Source organism: Triticum urartu, chromosome 3A (assembly GCF_056163025.1).
Source record: "Triticum urartu cultivar PI428250 chromosome 3A, HENAU_Tu73, whole genome shotgun sequence".
Lineage (NCBI taxonomy): Eukaryota > Viridiplantae > Streptophyta > Magnoliopsida > Poales > Poaceae > Triticum > Triticum urartu.
The window spans coordinates 694,438,871-694,463,534 of record NC_141875.1 but is presented as its reverse complement, the minus strand read 5'-3'; the positions used below and the strand labels follow the sequence as shown (position 1 = coordinate 694,463,534).

Sequence of the window (24,664 nt, the reverse complement as noted above, 5' to 3'; positions counted from 1 at the left end):
GGAGTAGTATGTAAGAAGAAAAAGAGAAACTAAAAATAATTTGTTGTATGAATCTCCATGCAAAATCAAAGAAAGATAGCATCGACTGAGACATAACGAAGTCTCAGTCGATTGAGACTTAGCAAAACTGTTATAAATTAGTGCCCAGTGTGAGGTGGCGTGACGCTATCCTTTTTCCTTTTTAAGAAGAAACTCAAGGGTATTACGTAGTACAAATTACCGGCCGGAGTATCTGATACGCCACTTGGTCGATAAGGAGGCATATATTCTCCTTCCCTTTTCCTGTGATGGTGGTGGGGGTCGCCGGGCCGGCCATGCATGCGCCCGCGTCGATCACACGCAGCATACCATATGCGCACGGCGGCGTCCCCATCCATCGGTGATCCCCCGACGGGAAAGCTCAGCGTCTCCCGCTTTAAAACCCTCGCCCCCGGCCCCGTACGCACGCAGTTGGTCACAGGCACAGGCAGCCCACGCCTCCTCCAAGTCCAAACACAGGCGAAGAATGGCGAGCCTGAGCGTGCCTCCGGTGCTCACGTCCCCGCGCCATGACGCCATCGCCCTGCACAGGGCCTTCAAAGGTGCGTACAAATAATGGACGACTCTTTTCATCCTGCCCAGCAACGATATGTGCTGCGTAACGGCTGACGGCCGGTGGTGTACGTGTTGGTATTGCAGGTTTTGGGTGCGACAGCACGACGGTGATCAACATCCTGGCGCACCGCGACGCGGTGCAGCGCGGGCTCATCATGCAGGAGTACAGGGCCATATACCACCAGGACCTCTACCATCGCCTATCGACCGAGCTCAGCGGGAACCACAAGGCATGCAAACTGCAAAATGATTTATAAATCACCCAGCAAATATCATGCAAAATGATAAGTCACACAGACAGCATAGCATAGTATAGTATCCCTTTTCGAAAAAAGAAGAAGCATAGCATAGTATTTGCTCCCGAAATGACCTCTCTGCTTGGGGGTGCCGGTTCCTTGTGCAGAAGGCGATGCTGCTGTGGGTGCTGGACCCCGTGGGCCGCGACGCCACGATACTGAACCAGTCCCTCAACGGCGACATCACCGACCTGCGCGCCGCCACGGAGGTGATCTGCTCCCGGACGCCGTCGCAGCTGCAGATCATGAAGCAGGCCTACCGCGCCCGCTTCGGTTGCTACCTCGAGCAGGACGTCACCGAGCGCACCTACGGCGACCACCAGAAGGTACGTCTTTGTTTGCCTCCACAGCACCATCGATACGCATACGCTCATCTGTGCAGTGTTTGAACCTATCATCATTTTGTGTGTTGCTGGTGGCTGGATGCAGCTTCTGCTGGCCTACCTGGGCATCCCGCGGTACGAGGGCCCGGAGGTGGACCCGTCGGCGGCGGCGCGCGACGCGAGGGAGCTCTACCGCGCCGGCGAGAAGCGGCTGGGCACCGACGAGCGGGCCTTCATCCGCGTCTTCACCGAGCGCAGCTGGGCGCACCTCGCCGCCGTCGCCGACGCCTACCACCACCTCTACGCGCGCTCCCTGGACAAGGTGACCTTCATCTCCAGCTTTGCTTGAAACTCCATGTGCAAATTTCTCAGGCTTTGCAATATGCATTGTCGCAGGCTGTGAAGAGCGAGACGTCGGGCACCTTCGAGTTGGGGCTGCTGACGATCCTCCGGTGCGCCGAGAGCCCGGCGAGGTACTTCGCCAAGGCGCTGCACAAGGCGATGAAGGGGCTGGGCACAAGCGACACGACGCTGATACGGGTGGTGGTCACCAGGGCGGAGGTGGACATGCAGTACATCAAGGCCGAGTACCACAAGAAGTACAAGCGCTCGCTGGCCGACGCCATCCACTCCGAGACCTCCGGCAACTACCGGACCTTCCTCCTCTCCCTCGTCGGCCGCGACCGCTAAGAGGCGATGATCGACCATCGATCTCAACGCCGCACGGTGGCACGCACCGCCAAGACCGCCTTGCGTGATCGATTGGTCGGTCAGTCTACCTGTGTATATACATCTGTCTCCTCTATTCAAGTGGCCAAGAAGCCAGGACTGAATGCTATGGCTACTGATCAGTATGTTCATGTTACCAGAAATGAAATTGACAACTACAGTACGTTTTATTCATTCCTCTATGCCTCAACGACAGAGCCAGACAGAATACCTTCATTTACAGCACAAAACCACAACCTAGCCCGCACTCGCCAGCACAGCCGGCATTATTGCCTTATTCGTTACTATGAGTATACTACAACACAGGGTGCCGAAAGTTCAGGGGCGCGTGGCAGTACCTTACGCTAAACCGGGATAACTATACACTGATTCATGTCCTCTACCCGAAATAAGTGATACACATACGGCACGCTTTAGGCAGCACATATAACACAACAACAGCAGGGCAGCGAGGCGGCAAGATGACGCGATAACATACAGAGCATTGGGGCTAAACCAGTTGCTGCTATCTCAGTCAGTCTGTGAGCTTCTGCCCCACACTCCGGGAAGCCGAATACGACTGCATAGCAGATGTCGTCATGCCGATTGAGTGCTTGGTAAGGTCCAGGCTCTTCCTTGCGGCAAACCAAATCATCCAAAAGAATCCGATCCAACCTGCACGAGGTTTTATCACGTTAGCGCAAGTGATATTGGTAAAAAAAACCTTTGGACGTGAAAGTTGCATTGGAGATGTCATTCCAGTGGAATCAACATGACCATTCTATGCTAACTTTTCCAGATATGGAGCATCAATAAAGGAACAATAATTTGGGAACATATTCCAAACGACTGGACGATCACATCTCTGCCTTAAAACTGACAATATATTCCACACGGACTGGCCGACCGCATCTCTGCCTAAAACTGACACTGCATTCCACATGATTGGCCAACCACGTCTCCCCTTTCATAAAGTTCCATGGCATGGAGAAGTTGATTTGAACAGCTAAAGCTTGTAAATCACCCCTACGTTTCAAGGACTAGCTAAGATGCCTCTACATGATACCCCTGGTTAGCTAGGCAAAAACAAGTCTAAGACCAAACAGTGTCTGTTACAACAAAACTTAACTAGCATAAAAACTTCTTTCTGCTTCCTCTGTCAACAGTTAGCCTCCAAAGTACATAAGTGAACTAACAACAACTTGCTATCTTAAATTACTGTTACAGAGCTAACGTTGTTAGTACATAAATCTAGTTCATCTTAATTGCAGAAATACAGATTAATGCCAATGAGTCCACTGGAAGTTGAGAAGGCAAATAGGTAAAGTAATAACCAGTACTAAATTGGAGAGCAAGCATGCCAGAACAGAGTCCCTGTTTCTGATCTATATTCACAGGCAAGAGTACAAATGGGGATAATCCGGCTGCAATGGTAAGTATTTTTTATCTACATACCCAATAAAGGTACAGGTTGTGTCGGGACACTTATCACTTTATTTATGGAAATAACTGTTTACCATAAATCGCATCTGATGAATGGCTATAAAAACTGTGGAAGTTTCCTAATAGTTCTTAATCACGTTTTATTTGTCTTCATGGTAATACCTCACTCCTCTACATCTCTCCACAGTCTCATCTCCTTCCCTCCTTTGTCTACTCAATGACACACTTTAGTGGCAATTGGGGAGAATTATGATCATCAGCAAGGATGGAAGGAGCTACTCAATGGCACAGTTTAGTGCCTATTGGGGGAAGTTAATAATCATCAGCAAGTATGAACAGAGCTATTTTTTTGGTCAACATTGTAACATTCTTTCAATCATCTACTCGGTGCCAACTCAGATAACGCATCATATGTTGCAAAAAGCATTAAAGGAGCATCACATGTGCAAGATAGCTAGTAACTGGAGAACACAGCACTGAAGAACACAACAGTCTGAATTACTGATTCACACCAAAAATCACATACAACAATGTAAAATAAAAAAGAGGTAAATACACCAGAAGTCATAGAACTTGCATGTGACGGTCAGTTTGGTGCATAAACTTGTAAAATACGTATTTCTGGTCATCTAACTTGTCGCCTCGTTCATATACGGTGCTTCCCATTATACCCAGTCATATCCATACGCACGCCAACATGGCAGGGCCACTGTCAGTGGCTGAGGCCGGTTTTTTGTCAGAAAGGACCCTTAATTCTATTAATTTATGCAGAAAATCCTCAAATAAAATGAAAAAGTAATGGAGAACGGGATGGGATTTGAACCAATGACCTGCTGCCCTTCGCCTCGCATAGAAAACCACTAGACCAACTAACGTTTGATGTGTCAAATGTACAGTTAGTGCTATTTATTGAACACGTACCGCACTAATTAAATAGAGATAAGAGTGCTATGTATTATATAGTTTGAAATTTATGTATCCCAGTGCTGGCAAACTATGTATAATTTTCTTTCTGCAAAGACAATATTTTTTGCACATAGTACCTAACTTTAAATATATATTCCTGAAAAAAATAGTGTGGGATGAATGAGCGTAAATTATTTTGGACAAACCAACAAAATTTTGTTCCAAATTTCAATAATTTTAAATTTTAAAATCTAGATCAAAAGGAAATACAATATAGAATGAATGTATGTAAATTCTTTTGGACAAATCAACAAAACTTTTGTTTGAATATGAATAATTTAAATTTTTTATATTTATATAAAAGGAAATATAGTGCGGAATGAATGTATGTATGTTTTTCAGACAAATCAACTCAACTTTTGTTTGAATTCGAATACATGTAAACTGAAAAATCCAGGTAAAAGAAAATATAGTTCAAAATGAATGTATGTAAATTCTTATGGACAAATCAAATAATTTTTGTTCGATTTCAAATAATTAAATATTTAAAATCTAGATAAAAGGAAATATAATGTAAAATGAATGTACGTAAATTTTTGGGACAAATCAACTATTTTTTTCAATTAGAATATTTCTAATTTTAAAATCTAGATAAAAGAAAATATAGTGCAGCATGAATGTACATAAATTTCTTTGGACAAATCAACATCATTTTTTTAGTTTGAATAATTTAAAATTTGAAAATTTAGATATACGAAAATATAGGTCAAAATGAATGTACATAGTTTTTTAGGACAAATGAACGAAATTTTTGTTTGAATGTGAATTATGTACATAAAAGAAAATATACTCCAGAATGAATGCATATAGGTTTCTTTTGGACTGCGCCCTCAAGCTCGAAGCGGGGATTACCTTGTCTCCGTTTTGATTTTACTTTAATTCGCATGGTCTAGTTATATAAAGATAATTTTTTCCGTTAAACGCAAAGGTGCAGTTGGTCTGGTGGCTTCTATGCGGGGCGAATCATGGTCGGTCGTGGGTTCAAATCCCACTGTGTGCAACAATTTTTTTTACTTTTATTTGAGAATTTTCTGCATATAAATAAATAAAATGCAAGGGTGCTATCTGAGAAAAAAACAGTGCGTGCGGATTACCACCACCTCAGCCACTGACTGTAGGCCCCATCACGTTGGCACCCGTAATGATACAGCCAGATACGGTAGAAAGCACCGTATATGAACAAGAAGACAAGTTAGATGACTAGAAACACGTATTTTACAAGTTTACGCACTAAATTGACCGTCGTGTGCAAGTTCTGTGACTTGTGGTGTATTTACCTCAATAAAAAATAAAAAATCATGCTTCCTCGTTTAGAAGTCACTTTAGAAGTTAAATGAAGTGGATTAAAATAATCCTGCTATCATGAATTGCTTTACAAAGATTATATGTTCCTCTTAATAAGAGAAATGCAATTTCAATGCAAATGACTTGGGCACTAAGGCAAGAGCATAGGCAATTAATGGCTCTATTAGTGGGACATGCAAGCTGGATTCCGATCTAATTACACAGGCAGAAGTATGAACAGAGACAGTCCAGCCGCAAAGTTATCCAATGCACTAACAGTATCTAAATTAACTAAAGAAGAAGAGTACTTTCAATACTTAGCTCATTGGTTTTGTGATGACAAGGTGGTTGAATCACCAGTGTGAGGATTTTTTGGCTAGTCCTAGATATACTCTTCAAAATGGTGATGCACCAAGTAGGTATTTGAAGGAAAACTATTATGAATGGACTGAAGGTAGTTTGCATAATAACATAATAAAAAACACTTAAATTGATGCCTAACTAATGATCGTTATGCCCCTAGAAGTTGCATACAACAATACAAACATTGAAACCTCGAGTAAATTATGTGTTATTTTATCTCCAGGATATATAAACAAAACTGACAGAGAGATGGCATACCAGTAGCAATCATGACTCCAACAATTGCAGAGATAACAGTGGCGGAAACGACGAATATGGCAATTGATACTGCTCCGACATACACTGCAACTAAGCAAGCAAAGAACAAGGCCAGGAATCCTCCAGCAGCTGCCAAGGACATAAGAACTGAAACGATAATGGCATTAGCGGTCGCAACCAGAAGGAAGGACATGAAAATCAGCAGGCCAGTCAGTGATATCATCGTGATTGTTCCGACCTGCAACAGATAAAAAGGTGATTAATTCTCTGTGCGGGTTTACTACTCTCCTCTGACCATAAATGATGATCCAACATTGATGGGCTTATGCCATATCAAGTAGACAAACAGACGGTATCTGCCATACCTAAAATGATTCCTACATCCAACATTGATGGGCTTACACACCATACAGGCATATAATAAATCCACCGTTTTCCTTACAACATGCACTTCAGCACATCCTTTGACACGATAAACCGTATTTTCACGAATGAAAATGTACAAATTGCCGGTACTGAGCACAGATTGATGAATTTCATATGAGCACCGATAGATGGATTTCACATGACAATTAATCCATTCTCTAATACCGCATCCAGCAAATTGTTCACACAATTTTTCCCTAGATCACATAACATTTCTACGACCTCGAGTACATCAGTTGCTACGGTGTTAAACAGTGTCTGGGACGGATCGGAAAAGGAAAGCAGGGGGCGCGCAGGGGGCAGGCTCACCGAGATGACGAGGATGGCGCGGAGGCCGCTGCCCTGCTTGGTCCAGGCGAGCAGGTCGCGGGCCGAGTTCCTGGAGGCGTCCCGCAGCCGCGGAGCGGCCTCGCAGGTCGCCGCGCGGAGGCGCCGCAGGAGCGGATCTCCGCCGTCGCCGGGCGGCGGCCAGACGCCGTCCACGAAGCCGCGGAGCACCGCGAGGAGGGTGTCGTCGCCGCCGCCGGAGACCTCGACGGCGCGGCCGTCGTCGGAGACCTCGCCGTTGGCCATCTTGCCGTCCGCCGCGTCGGATTCGGCCATCTTGCCGGCCGCCGTGTCGGATTCGGCCATCTGCAGGCGCGGCGAGAGGTCGTGAATGGAAGTGGGGAACGGATGGGCGGGTTGGGGGGATGGAGCGGGGAGTGCTGTGCTGGTCGTGGTGGCAGATCTTTCTGGATTGAAGACGCGCTGCTGGTGACACGTGTTGATTCGGACCCGGACGGGTGCCACGTAGGCGGCGTACGTGTGGCCGCCTGGTGGCCCCTGCCTCGTCAGTGCAGTCTTGCTCGCCGACACCGCGACAGGTTCACCTCCACGTGGCGTCAGTGCTGAACGCTCGTATAATCTTAATCCGGCTTGATGATATACCTGATTTTTGTTTAAAAAAGTAGCGTGAAACACCATCAGCGGCATCGGCAGGTCCATCTCTTCCTTCAAATGGGTTGAAAATTGTACTAATTCAATGTAGTTGATGGTATATCAACTTATCAAGTGACCAGGGGAGGGGGCACATACCTAGTCCTCAGGCCGCTAAATGAGAAATTCAAAATCCTAAGCACAATCCATTGAAATCAGCACACCTGATCTACTACCCAGGTGCTACCAAAAGTTCAATATCAGTGTGTAACCTAGTAGTTTCATAGCGCACATTGGTAGTGAAGCTTAATAACCGTTGGATGTGTGCACACGAGGCTGCTTTTGGTTCAATTTTATGAAGCCTGATTTGGGTTCGATTTTTAGTGCATACATGCTGCTTTTCCTGTTCAGTGAAATGTGAATCAATCTTCTCTGAGGAAATGAAGAAAGTAGATATGAAAGACCTCTGGCCAGGCGGCTGCGTGTTTGACGGCGGCGTGTCCCCTGATGGTGGCGCTGACGACCTAAGCTAGACCCGATGGAGGGGGACGGGACAGGCGGTCCAGGCAGTGTCCATGATGGTCCGATGGCCCGACGCTAACAGACGGCCATGCGGTGTCCCTAACAGGTCCGACGGCGATGGCCGGTCCAGGTAGCGCCTCTGACGCACCCTCGACGGTTAGCCAAGCGGTCTAGGCGGCGTCCCCGACAACCGCATCCTTGAAGTTGTCCATCTTCAGGGTCGTCACCTCCATCATCCATCGGTCAATTCTCAAAGCAAAACTGTTGCACCGATCTTGCCATGCCTCTCTGCCATCAACGCCACCATGACGCCAGACAGCTTCCTTCTCCTGCATTAGTCCATCTCCAAACGCGCCCATCGCCGAACCTCCGCGACGCCATGCCGCCAAGATCCGGTGTCGGCCTCGCGGTAGATGTAACACCACTCCTCCTTTTGTCCCCTCCAGCCAGCGCGTGCTTCAAAATGATGCCCCCAGGAGGAACAACGGCATCAGATGTGCCATCATCGTTCGATCCAGTAGACCCAGATCTAGGGTTTCCCCCAGAGCTCACACCGTCGCCACTGCTGGAGCTACGCGGCGCCCACCACTCATAGCATCTCTCGCTCGACCATCTGAGCCTCCCAAGACGGTGCCTCCATGGAGGTTACGACGCGCAGGGTGGCGGCCGGGCCACCCGGCCAAAGTTTCCTCCGGTCCCCAACGCATACCACCAAACCTCCGACTGTTCCAGATCCGAGAGAAACGAACCGAGACCAGCAGAGATGCAAGTGCCATGGGGCTCAACCCACCAGGAAGGAGGATCAACAAGGACAACCGCCGTACATCTCCAGACACCGGATCCAACGATCCGATGAGGCCAGCGGCGTAGACCACCACCCTACGCTGGCCAACTAGGGATGCACACGGCCTTTTAAGTATGAGTACTAAGATTTTGAGTCTTGATTATGCATCGTTGTGGTTTTGATGCGTAGGTAAGAACGGTTCTTGCTCAGCCCTTAGTAACCATGTAAAACTTGCAACAACAAAGTAGAGAACGTCTAACTTGTTTTTGCAGGGCATGTTGTGATGTGATATGGTCAAGACATGATGCTATATTTATTGTATGAGATGATCATGTTTTGTAACGGAGTTATCAGCAACTGGCAGGAGCCATATGGTTGTCGCTTTATTGTATGCAATGCAATCGCCCTGTAATTGCTTTACTTTATCACTAAGCGGTAGCGATAGTCGTAGAAGCAATAGTTGGCGAGACGACAACGATGCTACGATGGAGATCAAGGTGTCGCGCCGGTGATGATGGTGATCATGACGGTGCTTCGGAGATGGAGATCACAAGCACAAGATGATGATGGCCATATCATATCACTTATATTGATTGCATGTGATGTTAATCCTTTGTTTGACGCTAGCATTATAAGATGATCTCTCACTAAATTTCAAGATAAAAGTGTTCTCCCTGAGTATATGCACCGTTGCCAAAGTTCGTCGTGCCGAGACACCACGTGATGATCGGGTGTGATAAGCTCTACGTTCATCTACAACGGGTGCAAGCCAGTTTTGCACACGCAGAATACTCGGGTTAAACTTGACGAGCCTAGCATATGAAGATATGGCCTCAGAACACTGGAGACCGAAAGGTCGAGCGTGAATCATATAGTAGATATGATCAACATAATGATGTTCACCATTGAAAACTACTCCATATCACTGCTACCTCTTGAGCACTGCGTTGGATTTCCCCGAAGAGGAGAGGATGATGCAGCAAAGTAGCGTAAGTATTTCCCTCAGTTTTTGAGAACCAAGGTATCAATCCAATAGGAGGCTACGCGCGAGTCCCTTGTACCTACACAAAAACAATAGCTCAACGCAACCAACACGCTTAGGGGTTGTCAATCCCTTCACGGTCACTTACGAAAGTGAGATCTGATAGAGATGATAGATAATATTTTTGCTATTTTTGGTATAGAGATGCAAAGTAAAAAGTAAAAGGCAAAGTAAAAGCAAAGCAATAATAAAGTGATAGAGATTAATATAATGAGAAAGAGACCCGGGGGCCATAGGTTTCACTAGTGGCTTCTCTCAAGAGCATAACTATTCTACAGTGGGTGAACAAATTACTGTTGAGCAATTGATAGAATTGAGCATAGTTATGAGAATATCTAGGTATGATCATGTATATAGGCATCACGTCCGAGACAAGTAGACCGACTCCTGCCTGCATCTACTACTATTACTCCACTCATCGACCGCTATCCAGCATGCATCTAGGAAAGTTGCATGGAAATATATCTCGGAATGGCTATGAAAATGCCATAATAGGTAGGTATGGTGGCTGTTTTGAGGAAGATATAAGGAGGTTTATGTGTGAAAGAGCGTATCATATCACGGGGTTTGGATGCACCAGTGAAGTTTGCGCCAACTCTCGATGTGAGAAAGGGCAATGCACGGTACCGAAGAGGCTAGCAAGGATGGAAGGGTGAGAGTGCGTATAATCCATGGACTCAACATTAGTCAGAAAGAACTCACGTACTTATTGCAAAAATCTACAAGTCTTGAAAAACCTCGGTACTATGCGCATGCTCCTAGGGGGATAGATTGGTAGGAAAAGACCATCGCTCGTCCCCGACCGCCACTCATAAGGAAGACAATCAAATAACACCTCATGTTTCAAATTTGTTGCATAATGTTTACCATACGTGCATGATATGGGACTTGCAAACTTCAACACAAGTATTTCTCAATTTCACAACTACTCAACTAGCATGACTTTGATATTATTACCTCCATATCTCAAAACAATCATCAAGCATCAAACTTTTCTTAGTATTCAACACACTCATAAGAAAGTTTTATTATTAATCTTGCATACCAAGCATATTAGGATTTTAAGCAAATTACCATGCTGTTAAGACTCTCAAAATAATCTAAGTGAAGCATGAGAGATCAATAGTTTCTATAAAACAAATCCACCACCGTACTCTAAAAGATATAAGTGAAGCACTAGAGCGAAACTATAAAGCTCAAAAGATATAAGTGAAGCACATAGAGTATTCTATCAAATTCCAAATCATGTATGGCTCTCTCAAAAGGTGTGTACAACAAGGATGATTGTGGTAGACTAACAAGCAAAGACTCAAATCGTAAAAGACGCTCCAAGCAAAACACATATCATGTGGTGAATAAAAATATAGCTCCAAGTAAAGTTACCGATAGAAATAGACGAAAGAGGGGATGCCTTCTGGGGCATCCCCAAGCTTTGGCTTTTAGGTGTGCTTAGATTATCTTGGGGGTGCAATGGTCATCCCCAAGCTTAGGTTCTTGCCACTCCTTGTTCCATAATCCATCAAATCTTTACCCAAAACTTGAAAACTTCACAACACAAAACTTAAAGTAGAAAATCTCGTGAGCTCCGTTATCGAAAGAAAACAAAAGACCACTTCAAGGTACTGTAATGAACTCATTCTTTATTTATATTGGTGTTAAACCTACTGTATTCCAACTTCTCTATGGTTTATAAATTATTTTACTAGCCGTAGATTCATTAAAATAAGCAAACAACACACGAAAAATAGAATCTGTCAAAAACAGAATAGTCTGTAGTAATCTGTAGCTAGCGCAAGATCTGGAACCCCAAAAATTCTAAAATAAATTTCTGGACGTGAGGAATTTATCTATTAATCATCTGCAAAAAGAATTAACTAAATATCACTTTTCAAATAAAAATGACAGCAGTTCTCGTGAGCGCTAAAGTTTCTGTTTTTTACAACAAGTTCAACAAGACTTTCCCCAAGTCTTCCCAACGGTTCTACTTGGCACAAACACTAATTAAACACAAAAAACACAAACAAAACAGAGGCTAGATAAATTATTTATTACTAAACAGGAGCAAAAATCAAGAAATAAAAATAAAATTGGGTTGCCTCCCAACAAGCGCTATCGTTTAACGCCCCTAGCTAGGCATAACAAACAAGAATAGATCTAGGTATTGCCATCTTTGGTTTTCAACTTTTTAGCGGAATCAAGCTCGAATCCGGGATGTTCTTTACGTTTCCCTTCATATTCTGAAATTTTTAGATCTAATGAATCCAACCGCTTATTGCAAAGGGTAATCAACATATTCATGCGGTGAATATTTCCACTAATGTTCTTAAGAGGTTCAAGAGATTTCTGCAAGATTTTAGTAACTTCACAATTTTTTTCAAAAACTTGTGTCTCTTCCTGAGTAGGATGAGGCCCCTTTTGTTGAGGTAGTGTTCCCACTATACCTTCTATAATTTCAAGTGCAATATGGGGATTGATTTCAATAAAATTGCCTTTGGCAACGCAATCCAAGAGTTGTCTATGAGACATATTTAATCCAACATAAAAATTGTGAAGCAAAATTCTCAGATTTATTTCAGAGGTACAATTACGATGAGATTCCATTATTCTCAACCAGGCATCTTTAAAGTTTTCTCCTAACCTTTGTTTAAAGTGAAAGATTTTGAACTCAGGGGTCAACGGAGAAGATAAGGGACTAGCCATAACGACAAGCAAACTAACTAACACAGAAGCAAACAAAAAGCAAGCGGGCAAAAGAGGCAAATAGAGAAAGAGAGGGAGGATAGAGAGAGGGCGAATAAAACGGTAAGGATGAAGTGGGGGAGAGGAAAACAAGATGCAAATGGCAAATAATGTAATGCGGGAGATAGGGATTGTGATGGGTACTTGGTATGTTGACTTTTGCGCAGACTCCCGGCAACGGCGCCAGAAATTCTTCTTGCTACCTCTTGAGCACTGCGTTGGATTTCCCCGAAGAGGAGAGGATGATGCAGCAAAGTAGCGTAAGTATTTCCCTTAGTTTTTGAGAACCAAGGTATCAATCCAGTAGGAGGCTACACGCGAGTCCCTTGTACCTACACAAAAACAATAGCTCAACGCAACCAACACGCTTAGGGGTTGTCAATCCCTTCACGGTCACTTACGAAAGTGAGATCTGATAGAAATGATAGATAATATTTTTGGTATTTTTGGTATAGAGATGCAAAGTAAAAAGTAAAAGGCAAAGTAAAAGCAAAGCAATAATAAAGTGATAGAGATTAATATAATGAGAAAGAGACCCGGGGGCCATAGGTTTCACTAGTGGCTTCTCTCAAGAGCATAAGTATTCTACGGTGGGTGAACAAATTACCGTTGAGCAATTGACAGAATTGAGCATAGTTATGAGAATATCTAGGTATGATCATGTATATAGGCATCACGCCCGAGACAAGTAGACCGACTCCTACCTGCATCTACTGCTATTACTCCACTCATCGACCGCTATCCAGCATGCATCTAGAGTATTAAGTTAAAAACAGAGTAACGCCTTAAGCAAGATGACATGATGTAGAGGGATAGTTTCATGCAATATGATAAAAACACCATCTTGTTATCCTCGATGGCAACAATACAATACGTGCCTTGCTGCCCCTTCTGTCACTGGGAAAGGACACCGCAAGATTGAACCCAAAACTAAGCACTTCTCCCATGGCAAGAACAACCAATCTAGTAGGCCAAACCAAACTGATAATTCGAAGAGACTTGCAAAGATAACCAATCATACATAAAAGAATTCAGAGAAGATTCAAATATTATTCATAGATAGACTTGATCATAAATCCACAATTCATCGGTCTCAAAAAACATACCGCAAAAAGAAGATCACATCGAATAGATCTCCACGAGAGAGTGGGAGAACATTGTATTGAGATCCAAAAAGAGAGAAGAAGCCATCTAGCTACTAACTATGGACCCGTAGGTCTGAAGTAAACTACTCACACTTCATCGGAGGGGCTTGGATGATGATGTAGAAGCCCTCCGTGATCGATTCCCCTTCCGGCAGAGCTCCAGAATAGGCCCCAAGATGGGATCTCGTGGATACAGAAAGTTGCGGCGGTGGAATTAGGTTTTTGGCTCCATCCCCGATCGTTTGGGGGTACGTAGGTATATATAGGAGGAAGGAGTACGTCGATGGAGCTTCGAGGGGCCCATGAGGCAGGGGGGCGCGCCCTAGGGGGGCGCCCTCCGCCCTCGTGACCGCCTCGTGGCTTTCTTGACGGAGGGTCCAAGTCTCCTGGGTCTTATCTGATGAGAAAATCACGTTCCCGAAGGTTTCATTCCGTTTGGACTCCGTTTGATATTCTGTTTCTCCGAAATACTGAAATAGGCAAAAAACATCAATTCTGGGCTGGGCCTCCGCTTAATAGGTTAGTCCCAAAAATAATATAAAAGTGGAAAATAAAGCCCAATATGGTCCAAAACAGTAGATAATATAGCATGGAGCAATCAAAAATTATAGATACGTTGGAGACGTATCACTCACGTGACGATCGAACATGGTTTAGTTGATTTGGATCACATGATCATTTAGATGACTAGAGGGGTGTATATCTAAGTGGGAGTTCTTAAGTAATATGATTAATTGAACTTTAATTTATCATGAGCTTAGTCCTGGTAGTATTAGCATATCTGTGTTGTAGATTAATAGCTCGTGTTTAGCTCCCCTGTTTTATTTTTGATATGTTCCTAGAGAAAAATAAGTTGAAAGATGTTAGTAGCAAAGATGCGGACTAGCTCAGTGATCTGAGGATTATCCTCATTGCTGCACAGAAGTATTATGTCCTTGATGCACCGCTAGGTGACAGAACTATTGCAGGAGCAGATGCAGACGTTTTGAACATTTTGACAAAAGCTCAGTATGATAACTACTTGATAGTTTAGTGCACCATGCTTTACGGCTTAGAACCGAGACTTCAAAAATGGTTTGAACGCCACGGAGCATATAAGATGTTCCAAGAGTTATAATTGGTATTTCATACTCATGCCCGTGTCGAGAGGTGTAAGACCTCTGACATTACTTTGCCTATAAGATGGAGGAGAATAACTCAACCAGTGAGCATGTGCTCAGATTATCTGAGTACTACAATTGCTTGAATCAAGTGGGAGTTAATCTTTTAGATAAGATAGTAATTGACAAAGTTCTCTAGTCACTATCACCAAGTTACTAGAACTTCATGATGAACTATAATATGCAAGGGATGACGAAAGTAATTCCCGAGCTCTTCGCGATGCTGAAATCGACGAAGGTAGAAATCAAGAAAGAGCATCAAGTGTTGATGGTTGACAAGACCACCAGTTTCAAGAAAAGGGCAAAGGGAAGAAGGGGAACTTCAAGAAGAACGACAAGCAAGTTGCTGCTCAAGTGAAGAAACCCAAGTCCGGACCTAAGCCTGAGACTGAGTGCTTCTACTACAAAGGGACTGGTTACTGGAAGTGGAACTGCCCCAAGTATTTGGCGGATAAGAAGGATGCAAAGTGAACAAAGGTATATTTGATATACATGTTATTGATGTGTACTTTACTAGTGTTTATAGCAACCCCTCAAGTATTTGATACTAGTTCAATTGCTAAAGAGTATTAACTCGAAACGGGAGTTGCAGAATAAACAAAAACTAGTTAAAGGGCGAGGTGACGATGTGTGTTGGAAGTAGTTCGAAGATTGATACGATCATCATCGCACACTCCCTATACTTTCTGGATTAGTGTTGAACCTAAATAAGTGTTATTTGGTGTTTGCATTGAGCATGAATATGATTTGATCATGTTTATTGCAAAACGGTTATTCATTTAAATTAGAGAATAATTGTTGTTCTGTTTACATGAATAAAACCTTCTATGGTCATACACCCAATGAAAATGGTTTGTTGGATCTCGATCGTAGTGATACACATATTCATAATATTGAAGCCAAAAGATGCAAAGTTAATAATGATAGTGAAGGAAATATGCCCTAGAGGCAATAATAAAGTTATTACAATCATGATAAATGTTTATTATTCATGATAGAATTGTATTAACCGGAAACATAATACATGTGTGAATACATAGACAAACAAAGTGTCACTAGTATGCCTCTACTTGACTAGCTCGTTAATCAAAGATGGTTATGTTTCCTAATCATGAACAATGAGTTGTTATTTGATTAACGAGGTCACATCATTAGTTGAATGATCTGATTGACATGACCCATTCCATTAGCTTAGCACCCGATCGTTTAGTATGTTGCTATTGCTTTCTTCATGACTTATACATGTTCCTATGACTATGAGATTATGCAACTCCCGTTTACCGGAGGAACACTTTGGGTGCTACCAAACGTCACAACGTAACTGGGTGATTATAAAGGAGCATTACAGGTGTCTCCAAAGGTAGATGTTGAGTTGGCATATTTCGAGATTAGGATTTGTCACTCCGATTGTCGGAGAGGTATCTCTGGGCCCTCTCGGTAATACACATCACATAAGCCTTGCAAGCATTACAACTAATATGTTAGTTGTGAGATGATGTATTACGGAACGAGTAAAGAGACTTTCCGGTAACGAGATTGAACTAGGTATTGGATACCGACGATCGAATCTCGGGCAAGTAACATACCGATGACAAAGGGAACAACGTATGTTGTTATGCAGTCTGACCGATAAAGATCTTCGTAGAATATGTAGGAGCCAATATGGGCATCCAGGTCCCGCTATTGGTTATTGACCGGAGACATGTCTCGGTCATGTCTACATTATTCTCGAACCCGTAGGGTCCGCACGCTTAAGGTTACGATGATAGTTACATTATGAGTTTATGCATTTTGATGTACCGAAGGTTGTTCGGAGTCCCGGATGTGATCACGGACATGACGAGGAGTCTCGAAATGGTCGAGACGTAAAGATTGATATATTGGAAGCCTATGTTTGGACATCGGGAATGTTCCGGGTGAAATCGGGATTTTATCGGGTAACCGGGAGGGTTACCGGAACCCCCCGGGAGCCATATGGGCCTTCATGGGCCTTAGTGGAAAGGTGAAAGGGCTGCCCACAAGGGCTGCGTGCCTCCCCCCTTCCCCTAGTCCTATTAGGACTAGGAGAGGTGGCCGACCACCCTTCTCCCTCTTTCCCCCTTTGGGGAATCCTAGTTGGAATAGGATTGGGGGGGAGTCCTACTCCCGGAAGGAGTAGGACTCCTCCTGCGCCCTCTCCTCCTGGCCGACGCCCCCTCCCCCCTTGGCTCCTTTATATACTGAGGTAGAGGCACCCCAAAGACACACAAGTTGATCCACGTGATCTATTCCTTAGCCGTGTGCGGTGCCCCCTGCCACCATATACCTCGATAATACTGTAGCGGAGTTTAGGCGAAGCCCTGCTGCTTTAGTTCATCAAGATCGTCACCACGCCGTCATCCTGACGGAACTCTTCCCCGACACTTTGCTGGATCGGAGTCCGGGGATCGTCATCGAGCTGAACGTGTGCTCGAACTCGGAGGTGCCGTAGTTTCGGTACTTGATCGGTTGGATCGTGAAGACGTACGACTACTTCCTCTACGTCGTGTCATCGCTTCCGCAGTCGGTCTGCGTTGGGTACGTAGACAACACTCTCCCCCTCGTTGCTATGCATCACATGATCTTGCGTGTGCGTAGGAAAATTTTTGAAATTACTACGAAACCCAACAGATAGTGCAACTTATTTGTGGCACTGCCGTTTTAGGTCATATTGGTGTAAAGCGCATGAAGAAAATCCATGCTGATGGGCTTTTGGAATCACTTGATTATGAATCACTTGATGCTTGCGAACCATGCCTCATGGGCAAGATTACTAAGACTCCGTTCTCCTGAACAATGGAGCGAGCAACCGACTTATTGAAAATAATACATACTGATGTATGCAATCCGATGAATGTTGAGGATTGCGGCGGGTATCGTTATTTTCTGACCTTCACAGATGAATTGAGAAGATATGGGTATATCTACTTGATGAAACATAAGTCTGAAACATTTGAAAAGTTCATATAATTTCAGAGTGAAGTAGAAAATCATTGTAACAAGAAAATAAAGTTTCTACGATCTAATCGTGGAGGAGAATATTTGAGTTACGAGTTTGGTCTTCATTTAAAACAATGCGGAATAGTTTCGCAACTCACGCCACCTGGAACAGCACAGCGTAATGGTGTGTCCGAACATCATAACCGTACTTTATTAGATATGGTGCAATCTATGATGTTTCTTACTAATTTACCACTATCGTTTTGGGGTTTTGCATTAGAGACAACTGCATTCACGTTAAAAAGGGCACCATCTAAATCCGTTGAGATGACACCATATGAACTATGGTTTGGCAAGAAACCAAAGTTGTCGTTTCTTATAGTTTGGGGTTGCGATGCTTATGTGAAAAAGTTTCATCCTGATAAGCTCAAACCCAAATCGGAGAAATGTGTCTTCGTAGGATACCCAAAGGAGACAGTTGGATACACCTTCTATCATAGATCTGAAGGCAAGATATCCGTTGCTAAAAATGGATCCTTTATAGAGAAGGAGTTTTTCTCGAAAGAAGTGAGTGGGCGGAAAGTAGAACTTGATGAGGTAACTGTACCTGCTCCCTTATTGGAAAGTAGTTCATCACAGAAATCTGTTCCTGTGACTCCTACACCAATTAGTGAGGAAGCTAATGATGACGATCATGTAACTTCAGATCAAGTTACTACCGAACCTCGTAGGTCAACCAGAGTAAGATCCACACCAGAGTGGTACGGTAATCCTGTTCTAGAGGTCATGTTACTTGACCATGATGAACCTACGAACTATGAGGAAGCGATGATGAGCCCATATTCCGTGAAATGGTTTGATGCCATGAAATCCGAGATGGGATCCATGTATGAGAACAAAGTGTGGACTTTGGTTGACTTCCCCAATGATTGGCAAGCCATAGAAAATAAATGGATCTTCAATAGGAAGACGGACGCTTGTAAGGGCATATTTATCCCTAACTGTTTTGGTGATTGATGACAACGCATTTGCGGACTAATCGTGTGCCTTGAGTATTCCAGACACTTCATTGCTAGGCACAAGACGATTGGGTGCCCCTCAAAGACTGATGAAGACGGCGTCTTTTCTATGTTTCTTTTTGGTGGATTTGAGTCGTAGGAAAGCCGTACTATTAAGAGGGGGTCCGCGTTGGAAAGGTTTGGGTGGAATCATCACGTACACGTCTCCTTATTGTCCCCTCCTTTTTCCTTGGAGCTTCCTCCATTTTCTTGCCTCCCTTGTCTGGCTGATGTGGTTGGTCGCGGTAGTACTGCTCCCAGGAAAACGGTAGTACCGTAGGCATCCGCGGTAGTACCGCAGGTGCCCACGGTAGTACCGCTCCCCTGGAGCCGCAGTACCGCTGCCCACCAGGCTAGTGCCGCCCCTTTGCGGTAGTAGGGGCGGATGTAATTTTTTACATCCGCACCTACCGCGGTAGTACCGTTTTCGCCGAGCGGTAGTACCGCGCTATGCAGTCAGGCAGTAGTACCGCCCCTCGGCGGTACTACTGTGTCAGGTTTTTGCTACTTCCGTTTCTTTGCGGAAGTAGGCACGGAAGTTCCCTTCCCCCTGGCTGGGGGTTTTTGCCTTGCGGTAGTACCGCATGGGGGGCGCGGTAGTACCACGCGTGCGGAAGTACCGCCCCCAGCTCCTGCGTGTCTGTTTATCTTTACTGTCACTGGGGTTGCGGCAGTACCGTGGGTCGGTACGGTAGTACCGCAGAGCCGTGCGGTAGTACCGCCTGGTTGCAAGCAGTAGTACCACGCGGCCTTGCGGTAGTACCGCTAGCCAGGCGCGGTAGTACCGCTGGCCGCGGGCTGGTTGGTGGGTAACGGTTGGATCCTTTTTCCACACTATATAAGGGGTCCCCTTCTTCCCCGTTGACTCACCTCTTCCACCCCTAAGCTCCATTATTGCTCTAAGCTCCATTTTCGCCCGATCTCACTCCCTAGCCGACCAAACTTGTTGATTTGCTCGGGAGTGGTTGAGAAGGCCTCAATCTACACTTCCACCAAGAGATATTTGATTCCCCCCACTAATCCCTTGCGGATCTTGTTACTCTTGGGTGTTTGAGCATCCTAGACGGTTGAGGTCACCGCGAAGCCATAGTCCATTGTGGTGAAGCTTCGTGGTGTCGTTGGGAGCCTCCAATTGAGTTGTGGAGATTGCCCCAACCTAGTTTGTAAAGGTTCGGTCGCCGCCTCCAAGGGCACCAATAGTGGAATCATGGCATCTCGCATTGTGTGAGAGCGTGAGGAGAATACGGTGGCCCTAGTGGCTTCTTGGGGAGCATTGTGCCTCCACACCGCTCCAACGGAGACGTACTTCCTCTCAAAGGGAAGGAACTTCGGCAACACATCCTCGTCTCCACCGTCTCCACTCTTGGTTATCTCGTGCCTTTACTTGTGCAAGCTTATTTGTTTCATATATCTTGCTTGCTTGTGGTCCTATCCTTGTTGCATCATATAGGTTGCTCACCTAGTTGCATATCTAGACAACCTACTTTGATGCAAAGTTTAAATTGTTAAAGAAAAGCTAAAAATTGTTAGTTGCCTATTCACCCCCCCTCTAGTCAACCATATCGATCCTTTCAATTGGTATCAGAGCCTCGTCTCTTTATTAAGGACTTTACCGTCCAAAGAGTATGGTTGATACCGTAGGCGGTGTGGAGGAACACTCCGGTGTGAATCCGACCTCGTCTACGGGCGATGGGGGAACCTCGGTCTCTCGTGAGGAGTTCAATGTGGCCTTGGAGACATTGAAAACCTCCATGACGACCGAAGTTGAAAGCATGTTTACTAAATTTCTTGAGGGGCTTAAACTATCCACCGCACCGTTGAAAGTGGGTGACCCCACCGACAAGGTGACGGATGCTATCCCCGACAAGGGGGAAGCTAGTAGTGAAAAGGCTCCTTCTTCTAGTGGTAAAAATGGCACCGACATCTTTGCTCATGTGGAACCACCACTTGTTTATGGTGGACCGGTTCCTTCCACTCATTTGAATCATGCCAGTCCTCCCCCTAAGATTGTGAAAAATGAGGACTTTGATTCTTGGGTTTACCGCTTTAAACGTCATTTAAATCATGTCAACACTAACCTTTGGAGAATCATTGAAGAAGGTTTCTATCTGCATGATCCAAGCAACTTCACTCCTCGAGAAGCCGCGGACAATCAATTCAATGAGAATGCTCTCTTCATCATTCAAGATGCAATTCCACCCGAAGACCTACCTCATATTCGTCCCTTCGCCTTGGCAAAAGATGCATGGCATTGTGTTGTCTCTCTCTACCGGGGAAGCGCAAGCATTCAACGCTCCAACTATGAAGTGGTGCAAGATGAGGCCGATGAGTTTGCAATGAAAGAAGATGAAGAACCTCGTGAGCTTTATCGGAGAGTAACCAAACTCGCGGTCTCACTACGAGATCACGGGAGCAAGGACATGGATGACAATTGGATCAAGCGCAAATTCCTCAAGGCAATGATGCCCTATCACAAGGCCATGTCCTCCGTCATTCGTCAAAGACCGGACTTCCACACTTTGACCTCAAGCGAAGTTTTGTATGAGTTTGTGGCCATGAACATTTTGGACAAGACCGCCGACAATGCGGTGCTTCGTTCTCAAAGGGCAAAGAAACCTAACCTTGCTTTAAAGGCCAAGCTCACCGTTGAAGAAGAAGAAGAGGAAGAATAGGAGAGCAACCCCGAAGATACGAAGTATGCGTATCATGAACACATGGCACTTGCTTCAAGGCAATTTTGGAGCAAGAAAAACTCGAGGCCAAACTTTAGCAAAAACAACTCAAGTTGCACGAAGAGCAAGCAACGTGTAAGGACTTGCTACAATTGTGGCAACGTGAGTCATTTTGTTGCGGAGTGCCCGTATGAGAAGAGGGAAGACAATGGTGGCAAGCTCATCCGAAAGGACAAGGCCAAGTCATTCCCCAACAAGAGCAACTTCACCAAGAAGACTCCTCCCAAGGCATTGGTGGTACAAGAAGAGTACAATGAGGATGATGACGATGATGAAAGTGATGAGTCGGTTGCCATGGCCTCCGTTGCCATTGCGACGACTCCACGGGTGTCTCTCTTCGACTCACCGAGCATCACCGCCAAGTGCCTCATGGCTAAAGCCACCAACAAGGTAACCTCCAACATCAAAACTACCATCATTAATCATCCTTCTCCGACGGATAGCATTAATGAACTTGAGGAATCTAATGTGGAGGCTAATGAGTTTGAGGCCTTTATGGGAAAACTCAAGGGAAAAATCCAAGAAGCACTTTGTTGCTATCTTGGAACAACTTGGTGAAGCCAATGACATGATCAAGGCTCACGAAAACACCATCACTAAGATGGAAGGGCATAGTCGTGACTATGCCGATGAGATTTCGGATCTTTCCAATGCTCTTGAGGAAGAGCGTTGTCTTCGTTTGGCTCTTGAGGAGTCACACAACGTTGATCATGCTAAGTTAAAGAAAGATTATGATCATGTCCTCATTGTTTCTCATGTGCTAAACTCCAAGAAGGCCGAACTTGAGGTTGATTTTGCTAGACTCAAAGAGGAGTTTGATCTACTTGACAAGGCTCACAAGGTCTTGAAGGGTGCTCATGCTAGCCTTAAAGAGTCTCATGATCAACTTCAAGTAAAGCTAACCAAGGAAAAAGCCACTTTCCCTTGTATGATGTTAATTGATAATGCAAATGCTACTAACCCGTGTTGTGAGCATGTGCATCTCGTTGAGGAGAATGCTAAGCTAAAGGGGCAACTTGAAAGAGGTCTTGTGACTTGCATACAAGGCAAGAAGAACCTCAACGATCTCTTGATCAACCAAAAGGGAGTTGTGGCCAAGGAAGGGGTTGGGTACGTGCCCGACTCCAAGAACAAGAAGAAGAATGACAAGACCAAACAACCTCCTCCTCTCATGCAAACCTTTGTGAAGGAGGGAGAGAGTGCCTCCGAGGAGAATAAGAAGAACAATGCAAAGGGTGGCAATGTCAAGAAGGGCAATGCCACCCCTCCCAAAAAAGCCGGCGATTTTAATCCTTCTTATGTGTTATGCTGTGCTAGTGATGGGCATGTTTATGCCAAATTTGTTGGTTCTCTTCATGAATACATTGAATGGTCTATTTGGGTTCCAAAGACCCTTGTTATTAACATCAAAGTACCCATTACAAAATGGGTACCTAAAACCAAGCATTTATCTCTTGTAGGTGTTTGCTTCCGGTGGGGGATCATGGTTGCTCGATAGCGGAGCTACAAATCATATGACCGGAAGCAAGGACTTGGTGGTGGACGTGCACAAGGTTCCATCTATGCCCACCAATGTCGAGTGGGGTGACGCCTCATCTTCTAAGGTATTGGGACTTGGCAAGGTGGTCATCTCTCATGATCTCACGATCGAGAAGGCCATGCTTGTTAAGTCCCTTGCATACAATTTACTTTCTGTTCGTCAACTTGCAATCATGGGCTTTGCCACTTTCTTTGATATCGATACCGTGGCCCTCTTGTGGAGCAAGACTCTTAAAGTAGCCTTTGTTGGGCATGTCGAGAACGGTCTATATGTGATTAACTTTTCGGAGCGAGCCACTAAGACCGCGACGTGCCTGATGGCTAAAGTTGATGTGGGATGGCTTTGGCATCGCCATTTAGCCCACGTCAATATGAGATCTTTGCAAAGTCTCCTCAAGGGGGACCATGTCTGTGGACTAACAAATGTTAGTTTTGCTAAAGATCGTGCTTGCAGTGCTTGTATCGAAGGAAAGCTACATGAGAAGGCTCACCCTCCCACGACTATCATTTATTTAAAGAGGCCTTTGGAGCTCCTTCACATGGATCTCTTTGGGCCTCCATCCTTCGATAGTCTTGGAGGTAGTAAGTATTGCTTGGCGATTGTGGATGACTACTCAAGGTACACGTGGGTGTATTTCTTCAAGAGGAAGAGCGAGACCCAACAAACCGTCATTGACTTTGCAAATGAAGCACAACGTCAATACAATGCAAAGATCTTGACAATAAGAAGTGACAACGGCAGCGAGTTCAAGAACTACACCTTGGATGAGTTTCTTAGTGATGAGGGGATCAAGCATCAATATTCCGCACCTTACACCCCTCAACAAAACGGTGTTGCGGAGAGGAAGAACCAGATGTTGATGGATGCGGAAAGGACCATGATGGCGGAGTTCAAGTCTCCGTACAACTTTTGGGCCGAAGCCATCAACACCGCGTGTCATGCATCCAATCGGCTCTACCTCCGCAAGGGCTTGAACAAGACTCCATATGAGATACTCACCGGTAACAAGCCCAACCTCAAGTACTTCCGGGTGTTCGGGTGTTCGGGTGTAAGTGTTTCATTCTCAAGAAAGGTGTTCAGTTGTCTAAATTTGAGGCTAGAGCTTATGAGGGCATATTTGTTGGTTATGCTACAAACTCTCATGCTTACCGTGCCCTCAATAAATCCACGGGACTTATTGAGGAGACGTGTAACATGGAGTTTGATGAGAATAACGGCTCCCAAGTGGAGTAAAGTGGCACTTGTGATGTAGGTGATGAAATTCCTCCCCAAGCCATAAGAAGAATGGGTGTTGGCTTTATCCTACCCATTGAGGAACCCCTTGTGGCTGAAGGAGAAGGACAAAGCTCCACTCAAGCGGAGCCATCACCAACCCAAGGCCCACACGCTTCCGAAGAACAACATG

At 44.9% G+C, this 24,664-nt stretch overlaps 2 protein-coding genes across 2 annotated transcripts; one reads left to right on the top strand and one right to left on the bottom strand.

The window, feature by feature from the left end:
* Positions 1 to 426: 426 nt before the first annotated feature.
* Positions 427 to 2,116, top strand: LOC125546031 (annexin D5). Its single transcript, XM_048710143.2, has 5 exons — positions 427 to 581; positions 679 to 824; positions 998 to 1,216; positions 1,320 to 1,535; positions 1,610 to 2,116. Exons 1-5 carry the CDS (start codon positions 506 to 508, stop codon positions 1,901 to 1,903), a joined length of 951 nt encoding a protein of 316 aa, XP_048566100.1. The 5' UTR covers positions 427 to 505; the 3' UTR covers positions 1,904 to 2,116.
* On the bottom strand, positions 2,086 to 7,373 carry LOC125547233 (voltage-dependent L-type calcium channel subunit). Its single transcript, XM_048711191.2, has 3 exons — positions 6,971 to 7,373; positions 6,236 to 6,473; positions 2,086 to 2,596 (listed from the first exon to the last, which is right to left on the bottom strand). Exons 1-3 carry the CDS (start codon positions 7,292 to 7,294, stop codon positions 2,457 to 2,459), a joined length of 702 nt encoding a protein of 233 aa, XP_048567148.2. The 5' UTR covers positions 7,295 to 7,373; the 3' UTR covers positions 2,086 to 2,456.
* Positions 7,374 to 24,664: the final 17,291 nt, after the last annotated feature.

Excerpts from the sequence above, each read along its gene's own strand:
- LOC125547233 (XM_048711191.2), bottom strand. The coding sequence starts at position 7,294 with ATGGCCGAATCCGACACGGCGGCCGGCAAGATGGCCGAATCCGACGCG. Across the intron at positions 6,474-6,970 it reads GCGCCATCCTCGTCATCTCG|GTCGGAACAATCACGATGAT; the intron begins GTGAGCCTGCCC and ends TATCTGTTGCAG. Across the intron at positions 2,597-6,235 it reads TGGAGTCATGATTGCTACTG|GTTGGATCGGATTCTTTTGG; the intron begins GTATGCCATCTC and ends AACCTCGTGCAG.
- LOC125546031 (XM_048710143.2), top strand. The coding sequence starts at position 506 with ATGGCGAGCCTGAGCGTGCCTCCGGTGCTCACGTCCCCGCGCCATGAC. Across the intron at positions 582-678 it reads CCTGCACAGGGCCTTCAAAG|GTTTTGGGTGCGACAGCACG; the intron begins GTGCGTACAAAT and ends TTGGTATTGCAG. Across the intron at positions 825-997 it reads AGCTCAGCGGGAACCACAAG|AAGGCGATGCTGCTGTGGGT; the intron begins GCATGCAAACTG and ends TTCCTTGTGCAG.